The 20,121-nt window shown below is 35.4% G+C and overlaps 1 protein-coding gene across 10 annotated transcripts in view; it reads right to left on the reverse strand.

Moving 5' to 3' along the window:
* Positions 1-258: 258 nt before the first annotated feature.
* ZRANB3 (zinc finger RANBP2-type containing 3) overlaps positions 259-20,121 on the reverse strand; it is a 36,620-nt gene continuing 16,757 nt past the window's right edge. For 6 of the 10 annotated variants that reach the window (XM_042827068.1, XM_042827067.1, XM_042827070.1 and 3 more), the window contains exons 3-21: positions 19,975-19,993; positions 19,142-19,320; positions 16,860-17,091; positions 16,569-16,654; positions 14,046-14,217; positions 13,479-13,607; positions 12,199-12,318; positions 11,850-11,969; positions 11,145-11,324; positions 10,511-10,663; positions 9,409-9,871; positions 8,207-8,407; positions 7,472-7,554; positions 6,674-6,775; positions 4,710-4,852; positions 4,089-4,232; positions 2,867-3,260; positions 1,689-1,820; positions 259-1,120 (exon numbers count right to left, since the gene is read on the reverse strand). In XM_042827068.1, coding sequence (XP_042683002.1) covers positions 1,022-1,120; positions 1,689-1,820; positions 2,867-3,260; positions 4,089-4,232; positions 4,710-4,852; positions 6,674-6,775; positions 7,472-7,554; positions 8,207-8,407; positions 9,409-9,871; positions 10,511-10,663; positions 11,145-11,324; positions 11,850-11,969; positions 12,199-12,318; positions 13,479-13,607; positions 14,046-14,217; positions 16,569-16,654; positions 16,860-17,091; positions 19,142-19,320; positions 19,975-19,993 — 3,151 coding nt within the window. In that variant the 3' untranslated portion in view covers positions 259-1,021. Of the gene's footprint in view, positions 1,121-1,688; positions 1,821-2,866; positions 3,261-4,088; positions 4,233-4,709; positions 4,853-6,673; positions 6,776-7,471; positions 7,555-8,206; positions 8,408-9,408; positions 9,872-10,510; positions 10,664-11,144; positions 11,325-11,849; positions 11,970-12,198; positions 12,319-13,478; positions 13,608-14,045; positions 14,218-16,568; positions 16,655-16,859; positions 17,092-19,141; positions 19,321-19,974; positions 19,994-20,121 lie in introns of those variants that run through there. The other 4 variants (XM_042827075.1, XM_042827072.1, XM_042827073.1 and 1 more) reach the window with 4 other exon arrangements.

Consider the following 20,121-nt stretch of genomic DNA (forward strand, 5'->3'; position numbering starts at 1 on the left):
AAAGGTGTTTGGATCTGCTGGAAAAGTCCAGTAGTTTTAGTCTATAGAAGACAGTATATTTGCAACAGTACCTATCTTCATCTTTACCTGAGAAAAGCTATGTGTAAAACACTAGGCATTTTCTCATAAGGATATCTAATGAAAGTATTTCAGTGTATTTTAATTAAATATGCCTGGAATTGTAGAGAACAAAATACTTTTAGAAAAAATTATCTGTAGTGATAACATAAAAGGGGCAGAGGAAAGGCACTAAAGCAGTAAGATGATGCTGATTTATTTGAAGTAACTGTAAAGAAAGCTACTTAAACAGTGCAAAATAACCATTAGCTCTGCAATTTAGGTAAAGAGAATATGGCTCTAGCATTTCCCAGGAATTACCTTGGATGAGACAAGGAAAAATGGATATTATTTCTCATGAACAAACCTTAAATGCTAGCTGTTTTAAACAGATATTTCAATAAACATGAACTGAAAGTGCCCTGATCTTTTACACCAACTCAAATGAAGCTATCAGGCCTTTCATAGCCCTTTCCCAGGCTACTGCTAACTTTTACATGTAGTTATAAGACAGTTTTAGAAGAAACACATCACCTGCCTTGTTGTGGTCAGGAGAGCAGAGCCTGTATTTTCTCCAGTACCTTTGACTGAGTGAACGAAGGGAACAATTATAACTAAGCTTCTTAGTCCTTAATAACCCACTACAACTGAGCATTGCAAGATTAACATGAATTTCAGCAGCACTTCCTCCAATTCTTGCAGTTGTAAATGAACTAATATGAAAATTGCAGTACTTCAAAACTGCACTAAGGTTATACATAGAAATTCAGCTTTAAACTGCAGGGCCATAAAAATGTAATCATGATTGAGTTCCTTCCATGCATTCATCCAAGGCCCTCTGGGAAAAAATAAATCAGTATTTTGAATGATTTCTTGTTTTCTTTACCAGTATAAAAGACTGTTTTTTAAAGTGCATGAGGAAAACTATGCAACTATAGTTATAATGTAACTGATTATACTTATTTTACTTCTTCACAAAAAACTGTGTGATATCACAACCATACTTTGTAGTTAAAGAGTGTCTCTTCCTCTGACTTCTTTCCTTGGCCTGTTTTGCAGTTCTCTGGAAAAGAGAAAGGTAAGTCTGGTCAGAAAACAGACTTACATGACAACTAGCTGGAAAACACTAGGCTATACCTTTAGGTTTCAACCTAATTTTGCGGCAGATGACAAATAAAATGCAAATGTTTATTAAGGTGACATTTTCCCATTTGTGAGTAAATGGTTTAATGCTGCCTTTCATATTCACTGGTGCCTTCCTGCAAGGAAAAGAGTAGTGCCATCCCACAGACAAGGCAGCATAGCGACGCTTGTATTAGTTGAGTACAGACTCAATGGGTAACATCAGGTATTTCTTACTTAAGGTTTTTGGTTATTTCCCACCAGTTGCTTCTTTCCACATGCATAGTACCTTGGTGTTGTCTATTTCTTATAAGGTATACAGACTAATTACTGATTTTTACTGTACATATAATAGCACAATCTCAGTAACCTATGAATCAGTTTTAGTTTCTTCTGTCAGTGAAAACCTGTAGTTTGCTACAATCACGTTCCCAGTACCAGGATGTGCCAATGAGGACAGGAGCTGTTGTCAGCCGCCAGAGGGCGATATTTGAGTGTACCACACTGACCTCTCTGTGGCAGACCGTACACAGAGTCTGAAGGTTCCCCAGGGAGCACTGTCCTCCTCCGCTGTAAACAGGCCTGATGTGATCCACCTGCCAGAACTGACCTTCTGTTGGGTTTGTTATAATTTCATTCAACTGCAGGAAAAGGGCAAGACAATGGAAACCTTAGATATTTTCCTCCTGAGCTACATCTTCGTTCTACAGACAGAACAATAAAACTGAGCAAAGCAGCTATTTATATTATTTATACCAATGTTTATGATCAGAGAAAGTGTTAGCATGTTTGTTACTCCAGTGGACAAGCAAACAACTATTGTTTTAGTTGGCACAGTTCTACCGAGTCTGCAGCATGCAACAGTATCAAAGTAAAGCAGAAGGAAAGGTTATTTTCTTGATCAGTAAATTTGTTTTCAATGTCATTTTATCAAGTGCTGCAGTTCACTCAGAAGGTTGTAAGATACCCACACTGCATGACTTGGTCTCAAGTCTTTTAGATTTGTGTTGACTTATTTTTAAAAGCCACAAAAAAACAAAGGTGATCTCATGCATACAACCAATAGAAGAACTGGCCGATGATCTTTTCTTTTGCAAGTTTTAAGTGTGTCTTCAGACTTTATAATAACAATATAGAACCAGCAACTTCTGAAGTAGAATTTCAACTTCACAACAGGACAAAAAAAAAAAAAAAAAGTATTCTTATCTTGGAACTAAAATACTGCTTTGTATATGGATATTCTCCCTGTTCCATTGCCTTCGAGTCTGCAAAAAAGCGATTAATCTGGGAAGAATGGGAGTAGTTCTTCATATGCTCTGAGGTTATGGTGAGGGAAGCTGTGACAGCTGGCTTTTGTTAAGCTACTAACCAACATTCTGTGAAGTAGCAATAATCTGGTATTTACTACATCCATTCCTCAATTCTGTTTCATAACCACATTTCAATTTAAATCAGCTACAACATTTACATCCCTAAAAATCAGAGTTCTGATGCCAGTCCTATTTAGATACCAAAAACATGCTTGTCTTTGAAGACAGATGAAGACAAGGATTTTGTTGTTTATTTTCTTTTTTTACAGTCTTCTATCTTATGCCTGCAAGTACACCATTTTGGTTTCTCTCAACTACCTCCTACACTACTATGGGAATACACAGATCAGCAGAAAGCACTTAAACAGTGCTGTTACCTGCCCAACTGGAAGATGAGACATCCACGAGCTCTCCAGAAGCTTCTTACGCTGAGTCTTAGGTGCATCTCTGATGTTAAGATAGAGCTCTTGGGCATTCTGATGACAAAACTGGCAAACACCATGCTCAATTTCAAACACCTTAGTCCTGAGGTAGCCTTGACTAGAACGAATTGAAAATTCCTCCTGGCAGGAAAGAGTGCAGAACCGTGTGTCCCAGGCAGGGGCCTGGCAGCTTTGGTCAAGCTGAGCTGTTGGCTGCTGACAGTGGAGACAAAGCGGGTTTCCTTCACCATCCAGGGCTTGCAAATAGCCTTTGGGTAGGGAGGAGTTTTGAACTTCAGTCCAATTGGAGGGAAGAACAGAAGGACTTTTTCCACCCTCCAAAAACAACCTGTTTACAGAGATCAAAGTAGAACGAGTAAAGCTGGTATTCAACACTACAATTTTTGCTTCATACATTGTATATTTCCATTAGATATCTTTCATGCTCTAGAATACCAATTTTAATCAAAAGATCATCTCAGTCAGGTTAGTATCTGCAGTCGTCTACTTGGTTTATGTTTCAATTTAAACAGTGTATGACAATACAAAGGAGATTTTTCCTTTGCACATCTTATTGCATTTACACACGCACATTGAATTACTACCCTAAAAGAATGCTGCATTTATAAGTGTTAGCTTGTGTCAGGTACGTACCTATACTCCCAGACTAATGTTTTAACCCCTTTTGTAATGGGAGCAAAATGTCAGAGGAAAACATCCTGCCTTCTCTCTGCAACTTTCACAGCTTCTTAACAATTTCCTACTCTAAACAAGATTTGCTTCCAGCCAAGAACTACTTGTCTGATAAAGAAGGGCATTTTCCAACCAAAATTTTTGTATTTTCTGCCCTATTCTAAATTAGAGGCAGAATGGAAGAAAATTTTCTCTCCTATTTGTAGTCAACTTCACAAGTAAGCTCAAGCTAACGTTGTTGCTTCCTTAACCACGTTGTGTAACTTTTCTTGTTTCACCTTGTTGCTCTGTTAACTAGTAGCTATGTCATCACACAACAAAACTGTTAATAGCTCATTAGCTATTTTAGCAAGTTTCTTTCCTATAACTTTCCTATTACTATGGTTCAACAAGGTAAATATAACTTTGCTATCTTAAAAAAAAAAAAAAGTCTATGAAGAAACAGCTTCATCGCTTTGTTTTTTTTGCATTAAACTCAACTTACTTTGTGGAATGACCTGGTTGTGCCATAGAAGCTTTTTCATTCCTCAGACAAGCTCTACTTTCTTTAGTGATGAGGCGCACGCTGCCCCCACTGCTGCTTGCTCTGCTAAGTGAGGCTGCTGCTACATCCTCCTTGGTCACATACCTAAAAAAACCAACAGTTTTGACAGATGTCACCAACAGTGGACAGAATTATTTAAAGAAAAAAAATGAGTATGAAAAAGTGTTGAAGTAAACTATGAATTATGAATGAGATTGCAGCCCTGATGGCAACTAATGATTTATTCCTGCTCCAAGTAGGAAATATAGTAAGATCTTTTAAAGCTTGCTTTTCTTTTGAGACAGTAATGATTTTTCCTCAAAAATCTTTGGTGAGCTCCAGCTGCTTAAATACACAAAGCAGAAGGCCAGAATAGCTGCTGAATGTGGCAGTGATGGACAGGGAAGCAGATACTTCCATTCCAGCACATTTACTTATGTGCTTAGTTGCATGTTTGTCACTGTGGGACAGTCACTGAATTACCCATTTGTAGCCTTTGGCTTAATTCTACTGAAATTTACATTAAATACATCAAAACTTCCTGCAAAAATTAATAAGGGAAAGAAAAATAGAAACAAATACCTTTTTGTGCTGCTTGCTGCCAACTGCTTTTTACACATCTCCTCTGCAGCCTGAATAGGACTACAAAACAGCTGACCACTTTTTCTGACAATTTTCTGTTTCATTGCTGTTAGATGACTCCATTCTTTCACAAACCTCAGTATCTGAGGGAGAATGCTATTGTCAGCAGCGTGACATCAAACAAATAATTACATTGAAAGCATGCTAAGAATTAACATATTCAAAACCGGATGGAAAAAAAGGTGGTATGATCAGAGATGGTCCCTTCAAGTCAGCCCTTGTGCAAGCTGCAGCCTTCCATCCTCTTCTGCTGAAGAACTTAAGACTGCTTTGGCATTGTCTACAATTACAGTTTTGCTATGACATATAGGTGTGCTGCTTAACAAAGTAGAAAATAAAACCACAAATGGACTTCAATCTAAGCTGTAATGATAAGGAGAATGGATTTCTGAAAAAGTCTCAGATAAGCCTTCCTTGTGTAAGCAAGACTTCGTTCAGGGAAAAAAAAAGCAGATGGGTGAAAGTCTTCTACTTAGAGAAGCACTCCCTCTCTTGCTCCAGGCTTTCAAAAAAGCCAAGTTTGAGAGAGAAAATAACATCCATATGTAAAAATTTAGAATTTATAACGTGGCCTTCTTTAGAATACATGTAGGGAAAAAATGGTTTCATCCCACCTTCATCTTTACAACAGAAAACAAATGAACAAATGAGAGTACCAATATGTCCACCAATAACAACAATACAAAAGAGTGGCCAATATGAAAGCTTTGCTGTTTGTTTTTCCGCACTCCATTCCTTGCTGACTTGCTACATCCACAGTAGCCAATATCACAGTGTTTCTGAACATGGACTCTGGTAACAATAAATACACTGTGCAGTATGATGAGTGATTTCAGCCTCATCCGGGAATGTGCTTCCAAGACTATGATGTGGCAATGATTTTCTCCTTGAAGTATTCTTTTTTCCCCACGACAAACATGGAAGAGCACGGACCAGTCTTACTTTCCTACTCAGAACAGCAAGAAAGAAGTCAGCAAAACTGCAGGACAGAAAGACACATGGGAGCATTTACTAACATGGATATTTTAATCTGCAAAAGTGGAGGGACAGAGATAAAGTTCCATAAGCAGTGTCACCTCCTACAGAAACATGGCATTCTTAAGGTGTCTTCTCAGTCTACTAAGTAGCTTTGAAATTCTTTGGCAACATCTCTGCCACTCATCAGGTGATTCAGATAGCTGTTGGCTGAATCACCAAGTAGGAATTTGACCTACAAATCTATGTTCTAGCCTTGTTGGAAAATCTACTAATAAGAACCAGTCTTGCTCCTACATGATAAAATCTGATTTTCCAAATTATACATCTCTTTAAACATATGAAACGTATTTCTTGACTGTTTCCAACAGATAACATTGCAAATCCAATTTAAATTCTGGATTTCATTACTGTGAGTACTTAATTTGACAATGTTCATGTCTTACAACACCAATACAAGTGTGATTGTTATTGCTTAAGTAACTGAAGCTGCATATCTCAGTAGAATTGTGCCCTACACTGTTTTGAATGTTGTTAGAAGACCGAAGGACAAAATGAGAGTCAAGGCCTGCTCATAACTGCAGCTCTGATCAACCCAGCACATTCTTATTCATCACTCAGCACACAATTTACAACCTTCAAAATGCTATTTTGTTGACTTACAAATGCTAGTTACTGATCCTGTAAATGAGAAATTAAATGATGCCTGTTTGATTCCATCTATGTTAACAGGAGGTATGATAATTTGCCAGAAAACAGTCTGCATAATATCTGCATCAATATTTACAGTATCTGCTCACACTGATGAAACTGTGTGTAGGTCCTGAGTCCTGGAAGTGTTCTGCATCTTAAAAAAAAAAAAAAAAAAAAAAAGCCAAAATACTCCACATTAAATACTGCATTACTGTGCCAGTTGAATTTAGGCTTACCATTGAACGATTTCGTTTGTGTTGGAAATTCTCTGGTAAATCCTCCCAGTTGTCCAGCTGTATGTCCAATGGAATGAAATTCAGATTCAGTGGTTCACCATCCTACACAAACAAACAGTTTCGTTTACAGACAGAATACACTACAATCTAGAAAAAAGAAAAAAGCATCTGTTTCAAATGGATTATCTTCCTCTTCCAACCAAGTTTAGATCTTCAAGCTTAAGACCTTTCTAGGAATGATTTTTCATGTAAAAATGTAAAAAATTATTTCTCATGTAAAAAAAACAAAAGTTAAAAAACATTATAGCATTTTTTCTGATCTGTACACAGCACCAATGTGTACCTTTCTGAAAATGTGGTGGCAATATTTTATTTACCTACTTCACCTGCAAAGATTCATTGATTACTGCAACTCCAAAAATATTTGGGAATAGCACACTAGCTACAAACAGGAGAATAATTAGTCATGCTAATGATTCAAGGTAGCGGTAAGATTTATAGCAAGAAAAAGAATCAAGTATTGTTAGCATTTTCAACAGATGAGCTGAGCATAAATGTAATGCACTGGCACCTCTGTGTAAACTAAGAGAAGTGTTAGAAGCTGTATAAATGAGGAATTACTGCTTCTTCAACAAGAACTAGAATGATAAACCACCTAATTTTTATACATTTTCAATAATATGAAAATAGGGGTTTTACATAAAGCATGACAAAAGAAACTATACATGCCTATTTTATAGGACAACAGTCTACTTTGTACTTTTGAAGTGGTAATAAGCATGCTTATTTCAGCTTTACCTTTGTATAGAGGTGAATTCTATCAGTATTCCTGCTTGCACAGAACATTAGCCCATCATATACTAGAAATGCATCTGATTGATCTAAATATCCAATACAGAGAAACAAGGTTAAAATTAAGAGGTTTACTTCATTTAGTCTACTCAGATAGTAAAAATAACCACACCTGTCATGTGTGACATTTCCTGATTTCACATGCCTACAAACATATTTTTGTATAAATTCTACATTTCTATTTTTCACCTTTCCCACTCCCTCTGAGTTTTCAGGAGTCATTGTACAAGCTCCAAGACCACACTAGGATTCTATATTTAATTCCAGAACAACATAAGATGCACACAATACAAGCAACAAATTATTAAGTGTTCTCCCGAGTTTTTTAGGAGACAATCTTGTTTCTCTTGAATCTCCCATTATTTCATTTACCCGTGGCTATCCTGAAGATAAATCAATGCCATCATAAATTTCAATAAGACTGTATGCTGTACCTTAGGTTTATACAGCTACTAGTTTGACATAATTGCTTTGTCAACCAAAAACTTTCTATTTCCTCAGGTTTTGTATGAAGAGTGCTTTAGATATCAAAATTTGATAAACATCCCAGGTTAAAACAAGAAAATCACTGCTAGCCTATCTTTCATATTTTAAAGTTCTTTTTCATGCCAGAGACAGGAAATACAATTTCACACATAGGATATGGACACCTTTTTTTCCCCCACAGGAATCCCCTATTACCTTTTCCACACCTTCTTTCATTTTCTTCACTTTTGATTTTGACAGCTTCTTGTTCACTAATTTCAGACTGCTTGGTCATCAATTCCTCCAAATCTTCTCTTCCATCTTCAGCATCCCATGCTGCTCTCTGTTCATCACTTCTGGAGTCTTTCAACACGTCTTTTTCAGTCTGGCTAGTAGGAACTTCACAGTTTCTCTCACCTACAGAGAGAGAAAAGTGATCACTTACACTCTCCTAATAAATTGAGAGCTAATCAATAAACGGATGGATAAAAAACAAGCAACTGAAACACTGAGAAATTGCATTTTATTCTCTAATAATATAATGGTTCAACCACCTATGAAAACAGGGCTAACTTTGATATTAGGAGAATAAACACACGGACCAAAGTGTTCTAGTTATGCAATTTTGTGCAGCCAGCTTTATGAAGAAATACGTGCAATCAAACAGCTAGTTATTATCCACTACATTCATTTACCAAACACCATAAGCACATTAAATAGCTTTCCAGCATTTATACATACTTAAGAAATTGAGAAGTTGACCTTACTTAATCAAGAAAAGATCTAAAAAGAAAAAAAGAACCTTATTCTTTTCTTTCTAATGCAAAAACTTAACATGGAGAGAGATTTATAAAAATATTTACTAAGTTCTCAAATAGCTGGAATAAATTTCATAGAAAACATTTATTCTGACCTGTATGAATGAAAAATGCTGTATTTTTAAGGCAATGTCTCCCATGGCAACTACACAATACTGAGGCTAATAAAACCATCTATGTGACATCATTTAGTTTTTGACATGTAGAGAAAAGCTTTTCAATTTAATTGGATTATATAGAATTATAGAATATATATAGAATTATATAGAATTATATAGAATAACTACAAACCTTCTCAAAGAAAGCAAGAGCTACATTTGCTGTAAAGAAAATTAAATTTATATTCTTACTCACCATTTTTATATCCAGTTAACATTCATCTCAATTCTCTATTCGCTTCAAATTAGAATCATACAAAAGATCCCCAGGAAAAGTTAAATTAAGAAAGATCACCTAAAAGGTATCTGTCTATCTATTCATAGAAAGATACTATTCTTCATGTTTTGCTTGTATGTGTGCATGCTCAGATTTAAAAATATTTATTTCCTGAAACTAATCACAGCTGGAATGAAAAACGCACACTTTCTCTGCAGCACTTACCTTTATTGCTCTGAGGGCAATTACACATTTCACAGTAAGGAAGCAATTCATTATTACTGTAAGTGCAAACACTACAGTGCCAAACTTTGTTTAAAGCTGCGCCTTTGCTTGAAGCACTTGAGCTGCAAGGAAGGACTTCACTGTTCTTCTGTGTGAAGAAAGCGGACATTTTTCCAGTCAATGTCTTTTTCTTCCTGGAGCTGACTGGCGTAGATCCACTTATGCTTCTTGCTCTTTTAGCTTCATGAGGACAGGCACTTTCATGACAAGTTGTATCCACATCACTTATTCTTGTGAAATCCAGATCTTCGCTGCTCTTCTCTGAATCCTCTTCTTTCACGGCTTCAAAAGACTCTGCATCAACCTTTAATGATTCACTATCTGATAACATTTTGCGTTTCTTTGTAGAGGCAGATTTTGGGGTAAAGAAGGAACGTATGTCATGCTGTCTTTCCTGCTCAAACTAGGAAAGAGGAAAGAAATACATAAAGCCATCTTTATGATTACTGCATCAGGATTGGTTAAATTTTTCTCCCCATTAGTAGTGCTTTCTAACACAGGAAGCTAGTTTAGAGATGAAAACAAAAGATATTTTCCTTTAAGCAGAAACAGCATAAAGAGCTATTCAATGTTGTTACCTAAAAATTATTTTCAGTATTCTTATCAAGATTCTGCAATAGCACTAATGACAGCAAATACACAGAACAGGTATGTTACGTAGGCTCCATCAGAAAATGTACAAGGAAAGACTTCTAAACGTTTTCAAAATAACTGTGCTGAATTTTAAAGCTATTAAGAAAGCTGTATTTTAAACAGAAATTACATTTCCTTATGAGACTCTAAGGATGAGTCAATCACCTAAAAAAACAATTAAAGCTGCTATTTAAAACCTGTAGATTATTTTATGCCCAACAGATCAGTTTCTCCAGATTAACTTTCTGAACTTGAACTTTTTTTTTTTTGCCACTCATACAGTATTTCTCCAGTAGTAAAGCCTGCAGTGCACACAAAACCTAGGTGAGAAAAGGTTAGATCTTAAAAAAAAAAAAAAAAAAAAAAAAAAAAAGAAATAACAATTAAAAACATAAGTTTTGAGTATTACATGTGTAAACAGAAGTTCATTTTGGAGATCTTCTGCACTGTCGTTAGGGGTCCAAGCTTCAGCAAAACTCAAAAAATCCCATTTCTCCTTATCACCTACTTCAGCCTGCATTCTCTCTTTTTTGCCATTCAAGGTGCTGCCTGTAACGCTGGCCTGCAAAAAGACTTGTGTAAAGGCTCTTACAAATTTACAGGTAGGAACAAGTTCATTTGTCTAAATGCATCAAATTTGTTACAACTGCTGAACTAAGCTTGCAAGAGAGAAATGAGAATATCTGCAGTAATTCAAAATAATGTTAGTGATTGAAACTATTCTTCCAGCTGCCCTAATGGAAACCATTTCTGCACAAGTACCATATATATGAAAAGGTATATGTAAAACATCAATATTTACTGAAGTTAAGAGATTATTTACGTTGTGTACATATCTTTCTCAGTAGTCTTTAGACATTCTGCTTAGTAGATGAAGCCAAAGGCAGAATTAATGGAAAGCAGGAATTTAGTGATTAAACTCTTAGCCAGACAATCTCAGATCCATAGATTTGTCTTATTCTAGAACGTTATTTGCTAGCTGTGCTTCAGTGGTATCCAAACCACAGTGAATCCCCAATTATTTGGTTGTATTCCACACGTACCTTGCGATTCAGCATTGCCCACATAAAAGGATCCAACGTTCCTTTTGCTATAAGGAAGTGAATGTTCACAGAACTGCACTGCCCAATGCGGTGTGCTCTGTCTTCTGCTTGCTTAATATGGCCTGGATCCCAATATAATTCAGCAAACACAACGTGAGTAGCAGCAGTGAAAGTCAAACCCTAAATAAAGGAGTACATCAATTTAGAAAAAAGATTCTCCCCACAAATCTACACACTGCACAGAACATTTTTAAATGTAGGTGAGAGAGACCACCTGGACACACAAAAAGAAATACAAGCCAACCCTCTACACTTATTCCAGGTAGATATTAGTAAGATTCAGAAAACACTGCAATATTGTGCAAACACTGCATACAGCTCTTCATTATGGAACTAAATGTTGCTTTTCATTAATCTGGTACTTCCAGACAGAAGGTGCAGGTTTTTTCTGTTCTTTTTACTAATTATTCAACCTACTGCTTATGGTGATTTTGCTCATGTAATTTCAAGAGAGGCTTAAAACAGTTAACATGACTGGTGCAAAAAAAATGAACACATGATTCTGCAAAAGATGTATTACATAAATTGCCTTCAGTAAATAACTTTAATAACCTTCATTTCCATTCTTCAAATTCAATTTTTTTTTTTTTTTTTTTTTTTTTTTTTAATTTATTTGTATTTTTATTTTTATTTTTTAAATCCTACCTGACCAGCTGCCTGAATACTCAAAATAGCAACCCGGGTATCAGGATCCTTCTGAAACTGATTAACAAGATGTATTCTTTCTGCAGAAGGAACACTTCCATCTATCCGTATGTAGCGAACCTATAACAGATTTTAATAGACAAATGAAGTCATCCCTTTTTAGATCCAACCACCTTCTTTCCCCAGTACTAAAATATCTGCTCTATTCCAGTCATGCAGATAATAGTACCTCAGTACTATTTTACCTGCTGATCTACAATTAAACCTATTTATCAGAAAGACTATAGACTTAGTACTACCTATTTGCAAAGTCTGAAATTAAATGAGTGCACATTTGTTAAATAATTACCTTATTTTCTATAACTGCCTCTGCACAAGCTTGAAGCATGCTTAAGTGGTGAGCAAAAACTAGGAACTTCAGTTTGTCATTTTCAAGCATCATTCTGATATAGTCCTTCACTGCTCCTGCCTGGAGTAATAGAGTATGTTTTCATCAGTTAGATGTATAAAATGTTCAAAATGACAGTTTTCACTTCAATGTCTGAATGCCATTCTATTGGTTAACCATTTAAGACTTTATCATACACTAACGTTAATTTAATAATTATAATTCTGTTTCAAGAAGTAGCACAACTTTATGTCCTAATAGCTAAATTTGTCCCATTTCTTTAGAGAAAAAAAACCCTTCACCCTCACAAGATCACAAAGTTAGATGGCATTTCTTTCAGATTAAGATGAAAATAAAAATGTGTTCAGTTACGACATCATTACCTGATGTCTGAAATCAAAATACAGAAAGCATTTAATTTCTGACCAAACATATTTTAATCATACAAAGTATTGTTTAACCAGAACTTCTGTACCAGCAACTAGAAAACCATTAACAAATCATGTAGAGTATGACACTATAATAATAATATAATAATTGCCCTATTTAAATACTCACATAATTGCTGTGTTAAATATTAATAGTGTTCATCAAATACAATGACAATAAAATAACAGCTACTACTAAAATTTGTCACTGATCAGTTGATAAAAAGATTCTGAGGGCTGCTGCATAAACAGTATTGCATTTTCCCTCTTTCACTTGAAAATGAGCTGACAATGACAGAGAATAAAAAAGTAGGGGACAAGGTAGCAACAGAACCACGCTGGTATTTTTAAGATGAATAGAATATTTAAGATAAACTCCAAGGATTCAGATTCTTAATTCTTTTTAAATATGCTTTTCTAAATACGGATTAGTGTAAAGAAATGTGATAACAGGCTAAAAAGTAAACACCTAAAAGATCCATTCATTCTCACACCTTAATTAAAAGAGGAAAATACAAAACAGGTGTCCCATCTGATAAAATAGAAAGACCACTTAGAGAAGGTTATCATTCTTCATATACCCATGGGGAGAACCAGTACTGACAGTGCACAGTCTGCACAAGGGCTGCATCAGCAGCATCCTGTAATGCAAGCCAGCTGGGTCAGACAGCTGCAGCAGCTGCCTACACAGTTACGTTCCTGGAGCACTCACCTTCAGTGCATTCCTAAGTCCAAGAGATGCCAATACAACTGATTTTATTAACAGAAAACACATTGAAAAATTAAAATATATATTAGTACTTCTACACTTACCTTGGCTATTGCAGTTTCTTTATACATACGCGTGATTAGATTCATGACATCAACAAAATGGCTGTCAGTGGGCTCTGAATTCAACTTCCTCATTAATTTCTCCCACTCTGCAAAAGTGGTATTCAAATTCTAATTGGAAAAAGAGATCAGTGGTTAGGATAGATGTACTTATCTTTTACAGGTTTGGTAGAAGCTACTAAGTATGCTCTACCACAACACTGACTTCCATGAAACATCTAGGGATGGAGTACATTTGAAATCTCTGTCAAATCTGCCTAAAAGTAATTGTAGGATTCAATACCTAATGAAAATGAAGAAGGAAAGACTACCATATTAAAATTAGGGTCAATTTTACATCTATTTGATCCCTTCTCAAGATGACATACCCATATTCTTCACATTATAATAATAAAAAAAAAAGCTGATGCTGTGCTATACATGTAGCTACAAAGAATGGGAGAATATTTACACATGCTTATATAAACACATATAAGAATATATATGAATATATATAATCACACAGACATTTACTAACAAATATCTTTTTAGCTGATGTGGAAAATTCACCTTAGCTGCGGCTTGTGGGAGATCAAATGGAATACGCTGTCTAACTTTGGGAGGTAATTGTGTTAGAACATCATTCTTCAGTCTTCTGATCATTATTTTTCTTAAAAGTTGATGTAGTTCTTCTAAATTTGAAGCTCCTCTACAGTCCCATTGTTTTCTTTTACCAAAGAATCTGAAAATGAAAAAAAATAAAAATAAAAAAAATAAAAAAAAAAATCAATATTATTTGGTGAACGCTAGCTATTCCAAACCCAATGGAAGCCTGCAGTACACAGTTCATTGTAAGACACAGATATGAAGGCATTTAGGATAACCAGGAACACTGAGCGTTGTTATGTTGGAAAGATGATTGCTTTCTGTCTGATTCCTTCCAACACTCAAGGCAGAGCTCTTAATTTCTAACCCACAGACCTGACTCCCCATCAGACAAAGTCCTCTATCTCATCCCGTCTATCACTAATCAGAAGAATCTACCATAGTGCTTCTTTATGATATTAAAGAGGGTAACAGCTGATTAAGAAATTAATCATAAACGCTGCAAAGAACATCATTGAAATTCCTTTCCTGTCCCATCTGAATTCACTTTATGTACATTCAGGATTCAAAGCTAAATGCTCCAGTTTAAAATGTAATTGTATTAAAAAAGCAAGGCTAAACAGGGGAAGTAGATTAAAAGTTAAAAAGCTCAAGGCTAAAAAAGAGAAATAAATTAATAGCTGTGTTTCTTTTTCTTTCTTTTATTTTCAAGGACATGCTGCAAGAGAAGAGCTTCTCTGTGTCAACAGTGCCAAGAAGCAACAAAATCTGTAGCACGGCAGATTTTGCTGGGTTTGGAGAAAAGCCCAGGTGGCATTTCTCAAAGACAGGAGAGTACAAGTATGTAAATTTTACTGGTATTACTGGTAATTTTTTCCTTAAAAGAAAAAAAAAGGAATTTTAAGCTTTATTGGGCTTATAAAGGTACTATTGATTTCAGATGGCTGATTATGACCAGTGTGGAAGGAGGTGAGGACTCATTTTTACACTGGCAAAATAATGGCATAACAGATCACTAGACAGATGGAAGGCAGCTACAACTTTTGCTCTTATCTTTTCTTCAGTGTGTGTCTGGTCCTTAGAAAGCATTCATCCCTCCAACTTGAGCACTGGGGATGTAAGAAATGGTAGCTGAAACACTTCAACCCTCATCCTTAGAAACAGGTGTCTATAAACATCTAAGTAAAAAACACTTTCACAGAAAGTTCTGCATAAAATAAAGCTACCAAATGGATTACCACAGGATGTTAAGTTCCAGCCAAGTCATGACAACAATGTTATCTGTTGAGAGCTTGCTAACCCGAATTTGATTTTCAATATATTTATGGTATTCCAAAAATAAGATAATCATCTGTGATGGAGTCGTTAACCATGCTGTACCCACGCACACTTGTGGTGTGAAAATTACAGATGCATTTAGTCAAAACACCATAGAAAAAATAGCATTTCTCCATCTGAAAATCAGACAGCACTCTGTTATTAGAAGTCAGATGCTGATAAAACACATATATATGATAAGAGGAAAAATGCCCAAGTTACATGAAAATGAAATTAGACAAGTATTACAGTAAAAATTAAATCTAAATGCTAACAATTTAGCTGACAAAAACTACTAGTTTTAGTACATGCAAAATGGTAGCTAAGAAATCTTTTTAAAGGTTCTTTCCCCTCTCATACCTTCTTACAGTGCCCATATTTAATCTCTCAAACAGAACAAACATACTGCTGTGCTTTTGGGACCTTTTTTCTCCTTTTGTTTGGTTAATCTAACATATGATCTTCTTTTCCACAAATGTTGTAGGACAGCAAAAAGACTGAATCCCATAATAAAGAGATAAATTGTTACATGACATGAGCATTGCAATGAGAATCAGAAACTCAAGTTTCAGCTCTAGCTGAAATGCCAGCTCAAAAAGTAAAACCTATACTTTTCATATTAACAGTAAATTGGCAAGTCATTTTACTGAACAGAACGTTGGCACTTACACTTTCTCTCGAACTTTAATAGCTTCCAATTTATTCCTAAAGTAAAGTCTCCCATCAATTCAATCCTCTTGCCAAACATCTCTAAACACTGAAAAAACCCCCAGTGTATGTATGTGCCAACCTATTTTCTGTTTGTACAATGTATTTTTGATATTCTTCCTCTGTAAGGTCCCTAATTCACTTTGATGGAAGAGATGGTATCACAGAATGGCTTGGTGTGGGCAGGATCTCAAAGGTCACTTATTTCCAACCCCCCTTCCGTGGGCAGGGTTGCCAATCACTGTATCAGGCAGCAGATCAGGCCCCATTCAACCTGGTCTTGAACATCTTCAAAAACGATGCATCCAAAACTTCTCTGGGCAGCCTGTTCCACCTCCCTGGGTCTCTAAACATGACGGTGTAATACCACAATAGAGACACTACTTATTGGTTCTTTCATTTCATATGAGAGGAAAATCAAAGTCATTCATGAGAAAAATACAAGGGCAAGTACAGTAATACCTCAAACGAGCATCACAGTATTTTTTGGCATATTCACTCCAAGTTCCAAATCTTCCTGGAAAAAGTGCCTCAATCTGCATGAAAAGCTTTATAAAAAAAAAAAAAAAATGTCAGTGACAAACTGCCTTCAAGGATAATACTATTCAGAAATAATTCTCATTTATTACATGCTTATTGTGTTAAGCTTATATCCACCAGCCGTACTACTCATGAAAATAACAAAATTCCATGCTCAATATTATTGATGCTATCCCTAAAAAAAGAAGAAACAACACGCAGGATGCTAAATACCTCCTCGGGTCTACCGAGCGCAGGAGTTCCGGTAAGAAGAATTGCTCTACTGGCTTTCTGTACAATGGGCAATAAAATCTTGCTGCGTTTAGCATTTCTGGATTTCATATAGTGTGATTCATCAACCACAACTACCTTGAAGTTCTGCCTATACAGAGTGTCTACTAAAGTCTGGGCATCAGAAGTTAACAGGCCATATCCCAGAATCGTCACTTTGCTGCTTGATATTCTCCTAAAAGGGAAAATTCAGAAGTTGTCTTAGTACATTTTTACTGCAGGAAAATTAACATAGCAAACAAGTTCCAGAAAGATTTTTTTTTTAAATAACAGAAGGCAAGTATGATGTCTTTTGGATTGGCTAGTTATAGAGTTGTTAGATTGACTAATAATATTGGCTATTCAATTGAAATAAAAATTCTAGCATCCTACATTTCTAAGTTACACACATTTCATTACCATTTTCAGGGGATATCATTGTGGTTTAACACCAACAAGCTAAGCTACCATCATGACAGACTCTCACTCACCCCCCTCAAATGGACAGGAAGAAAATATGAAAAAACCTCGTGGGTTGAGAAGACGACTTTTTTTTTTTTAATTAAAAAAACCCAAACAAGTATTGGAAATGATTTCTCACAATAGATTTTAAAACATACAAGGACATAAAGCACAAATTGTTTTTAAAATCACTAGAGAGCACTGTAGCCCTTCAGGAGCCTTTAAACACAGAAGCACAAAGTTGTTAGGCAAACAAGTTACCAGAACAAGACATAAAGCTGATCTATTCATCTGTCAGAAACTACCACTCTGCTGGCCTGATTTTCATTTGTTCCCCAGTAGAAAGAGATCAAAAGCCAATCCAAAAAGCTAAAGTTTCTTACAGTACTAAAGAGTAATTAAAGTTTGTGCATGTGTACATCCATGCTTCTAGACATGGAGGAAGAGACCTAAGCATATTTTAACCTATTTATATTAAGAAGGTAATCAACATTCAAGCAGTACACTTTGTTGCTGAAGTTCAGAAGGAAAGCAAAGTACTGAAATCAGAGAAATCAAAAGGTTGAACACACAGAAGCACAATTTCCCAAAGCTAAACCAAGTGTGTCAGCTCTGTTTTTGGATTTTCTTACAAATGCATAAAGCATCCTTTATGTTAAAATATTCATTAGTTCAACAGCTAGGAAGCCTCCTGGGAATTAAATAGAAAGCCAAGCTTTCCTCTTATCTCGTTGAGAACAAAGGTAGTAATGGTTATGGTTTATTCCTTTTAAGAACTTCAGAATGTGAAAAGAACAGAATTCTGTTTGCCATTTACTTTTGTCTTCACATTTCCCTTATTCCACATTTCTCTTTGCTGCATTCAGCAGTGTAAGCATAGTTTTTATGTGCAGTTCAACTGAAATGATAAAAAAACTCTCGCTTAATGGATCTTTATTTCATTTCCCACATTCCTCTAACAGCTTTATTTTGATTAGCAATAGTAATTATCCCTCAATTAAGATTTTAAACATATTTTGAATTGGATTTGTCTGGTTACAGTTACCCCAAGGAGGATTCCAAGCTATTTTCTCATCTGCATGTCTTGGCAGTCATTTCCTGATACTCTCCAGACAACATGGAAGTCAGTCTTCTTTGTCCAGGTCTTAGAACAATATCTAGACACTGCTATGAAATTAACCAAGTTATTACAGCAAAACAGATTACGAAATACCTTTTTAGTTCAGTGCTTCCTTGCAATAGGAGAGTTACTTTAATAGCATTAAGACTTGTAGTCCCACTGTAACGAATTTAGGCTTCTAAAGCCTAAAGATGAAAAACCTGGATCACAATGACCATTGCAGTTAGAGAATACTTAGTAACATTTAAATTTATCAGTGCTCTAGATAGAAAGTTAACTGTAATTAAGTCCTTATTTTCTAACACACACTAAATTTTTTTTCAAAAATGTGTTCAAAATGTTTTCCAGAAACTAACAAGTACAATACATCAGAGCTGACACATGGTCAATGTGTTCAATAGGAAACACCCCAAAGTGACCAAATCTTCAGCAGACAGCCTTGCCACTGTGCAAAAAATCAGACCTTTCAGTTACAGAGGAGACAAGAAACAACCACAAAACCCATCCCTCTGCTGAAACATAAAACCCAATTGAAATTTCTTTCATCTTGCTGAAATCCTTACTTTTCATTATGAACATCTATATATTGTGTGTTTTTCACATACATACTGCCATCAGTTTACAGAATGAAACAGGACTTCCTAATGAATAATAATGAACTTACCCAATATCAGTTTTGTTTTGAATGATAATAATATCATCTGGAGATAGTTCTGGAATCCACTTTTCCATCTCATCAACCCAAGGATATCTCAAAGATGAAGGCACTACTATTAAGAGAGGCCATTCCTTCCTGTAGTAGTAGGAAATAGCAATTGCTTGAATTGTTTTACCTAGTCCCATCTGTGAAAAGGAAAAAAAAAAGCTGAAAACAGAAGTTATGTTTGGAAATCATTGTTACTACAGTTAATCTATCATGAAAGAAGATGCTTCTCTTTAAAGGGATTCACACATACTGTATATTTGGCTTGCTTGTTAAAGCTCCAAGTATCTTTTCCAGTGATTTCAAAAGGCTTTTGGTTCAGAGACTTAGTAGGATAGACTATGAAGTTGACCAAACTCTTCAGCTTGTTAATTTGTCAAAAACATTTTAAAAACCTATTCAAAGGAAAGATAAATATTGCCGAGACTGAAATCTCCTCAAGCTTCTTCCTACTAAAAACCAGAACTTGGAACCTACATCAGTCCTTAAACATTACCTCTTTTACATTTAATTGTTATATATAACTTTTTAATCCATCATGAAGTTTCAATTTGCGATTTCTTACCATAGATAAAATATTTTTGTAATAAATTTAAAATGTTACAAGTCATGAGTTTCACTATTAAAGAAAGCACACCCTAGGTTTCCATCAAATTAAGTATTTGGTATTTTCCACTTCAGTATTTTCAGAACATCTAGGTAATACCACAGGAATTGGGCTCCACTGCCAACTCTCCTGAATGAAGCATGTTAAACCAAGAAAAAGTGACGTTAAAGTAACAGGAATCACTTACCTCATCAGCAATCATACACCTACAGGTGCAATAAGGGGGAAAAAAAGAAAAAGAACAATAGTAAATATAACTGATAAACCAATCGTTATAAATTGCTTACTGTGAATGTAAGTTAGGCATTCAGCAAATCCTGAATATTTTCTTTGT

Source organism: Centrocercus urophasianus, unplaced genomic scaffold, assembly GCF_019232065.1.
Source record: "Centrocercus urophasianus isolate 14NV4802_14NV808 unplaced genomic scaffold, USGS_Curo_1.0 seq_28, whole genome shotgun sequence".
Lineage (NCBI taxonomy): Eukaryota > Metazoa > Chordata > Aves > Galliformes > Phasianidae > Centrocercus > Centrocercus urophasianus.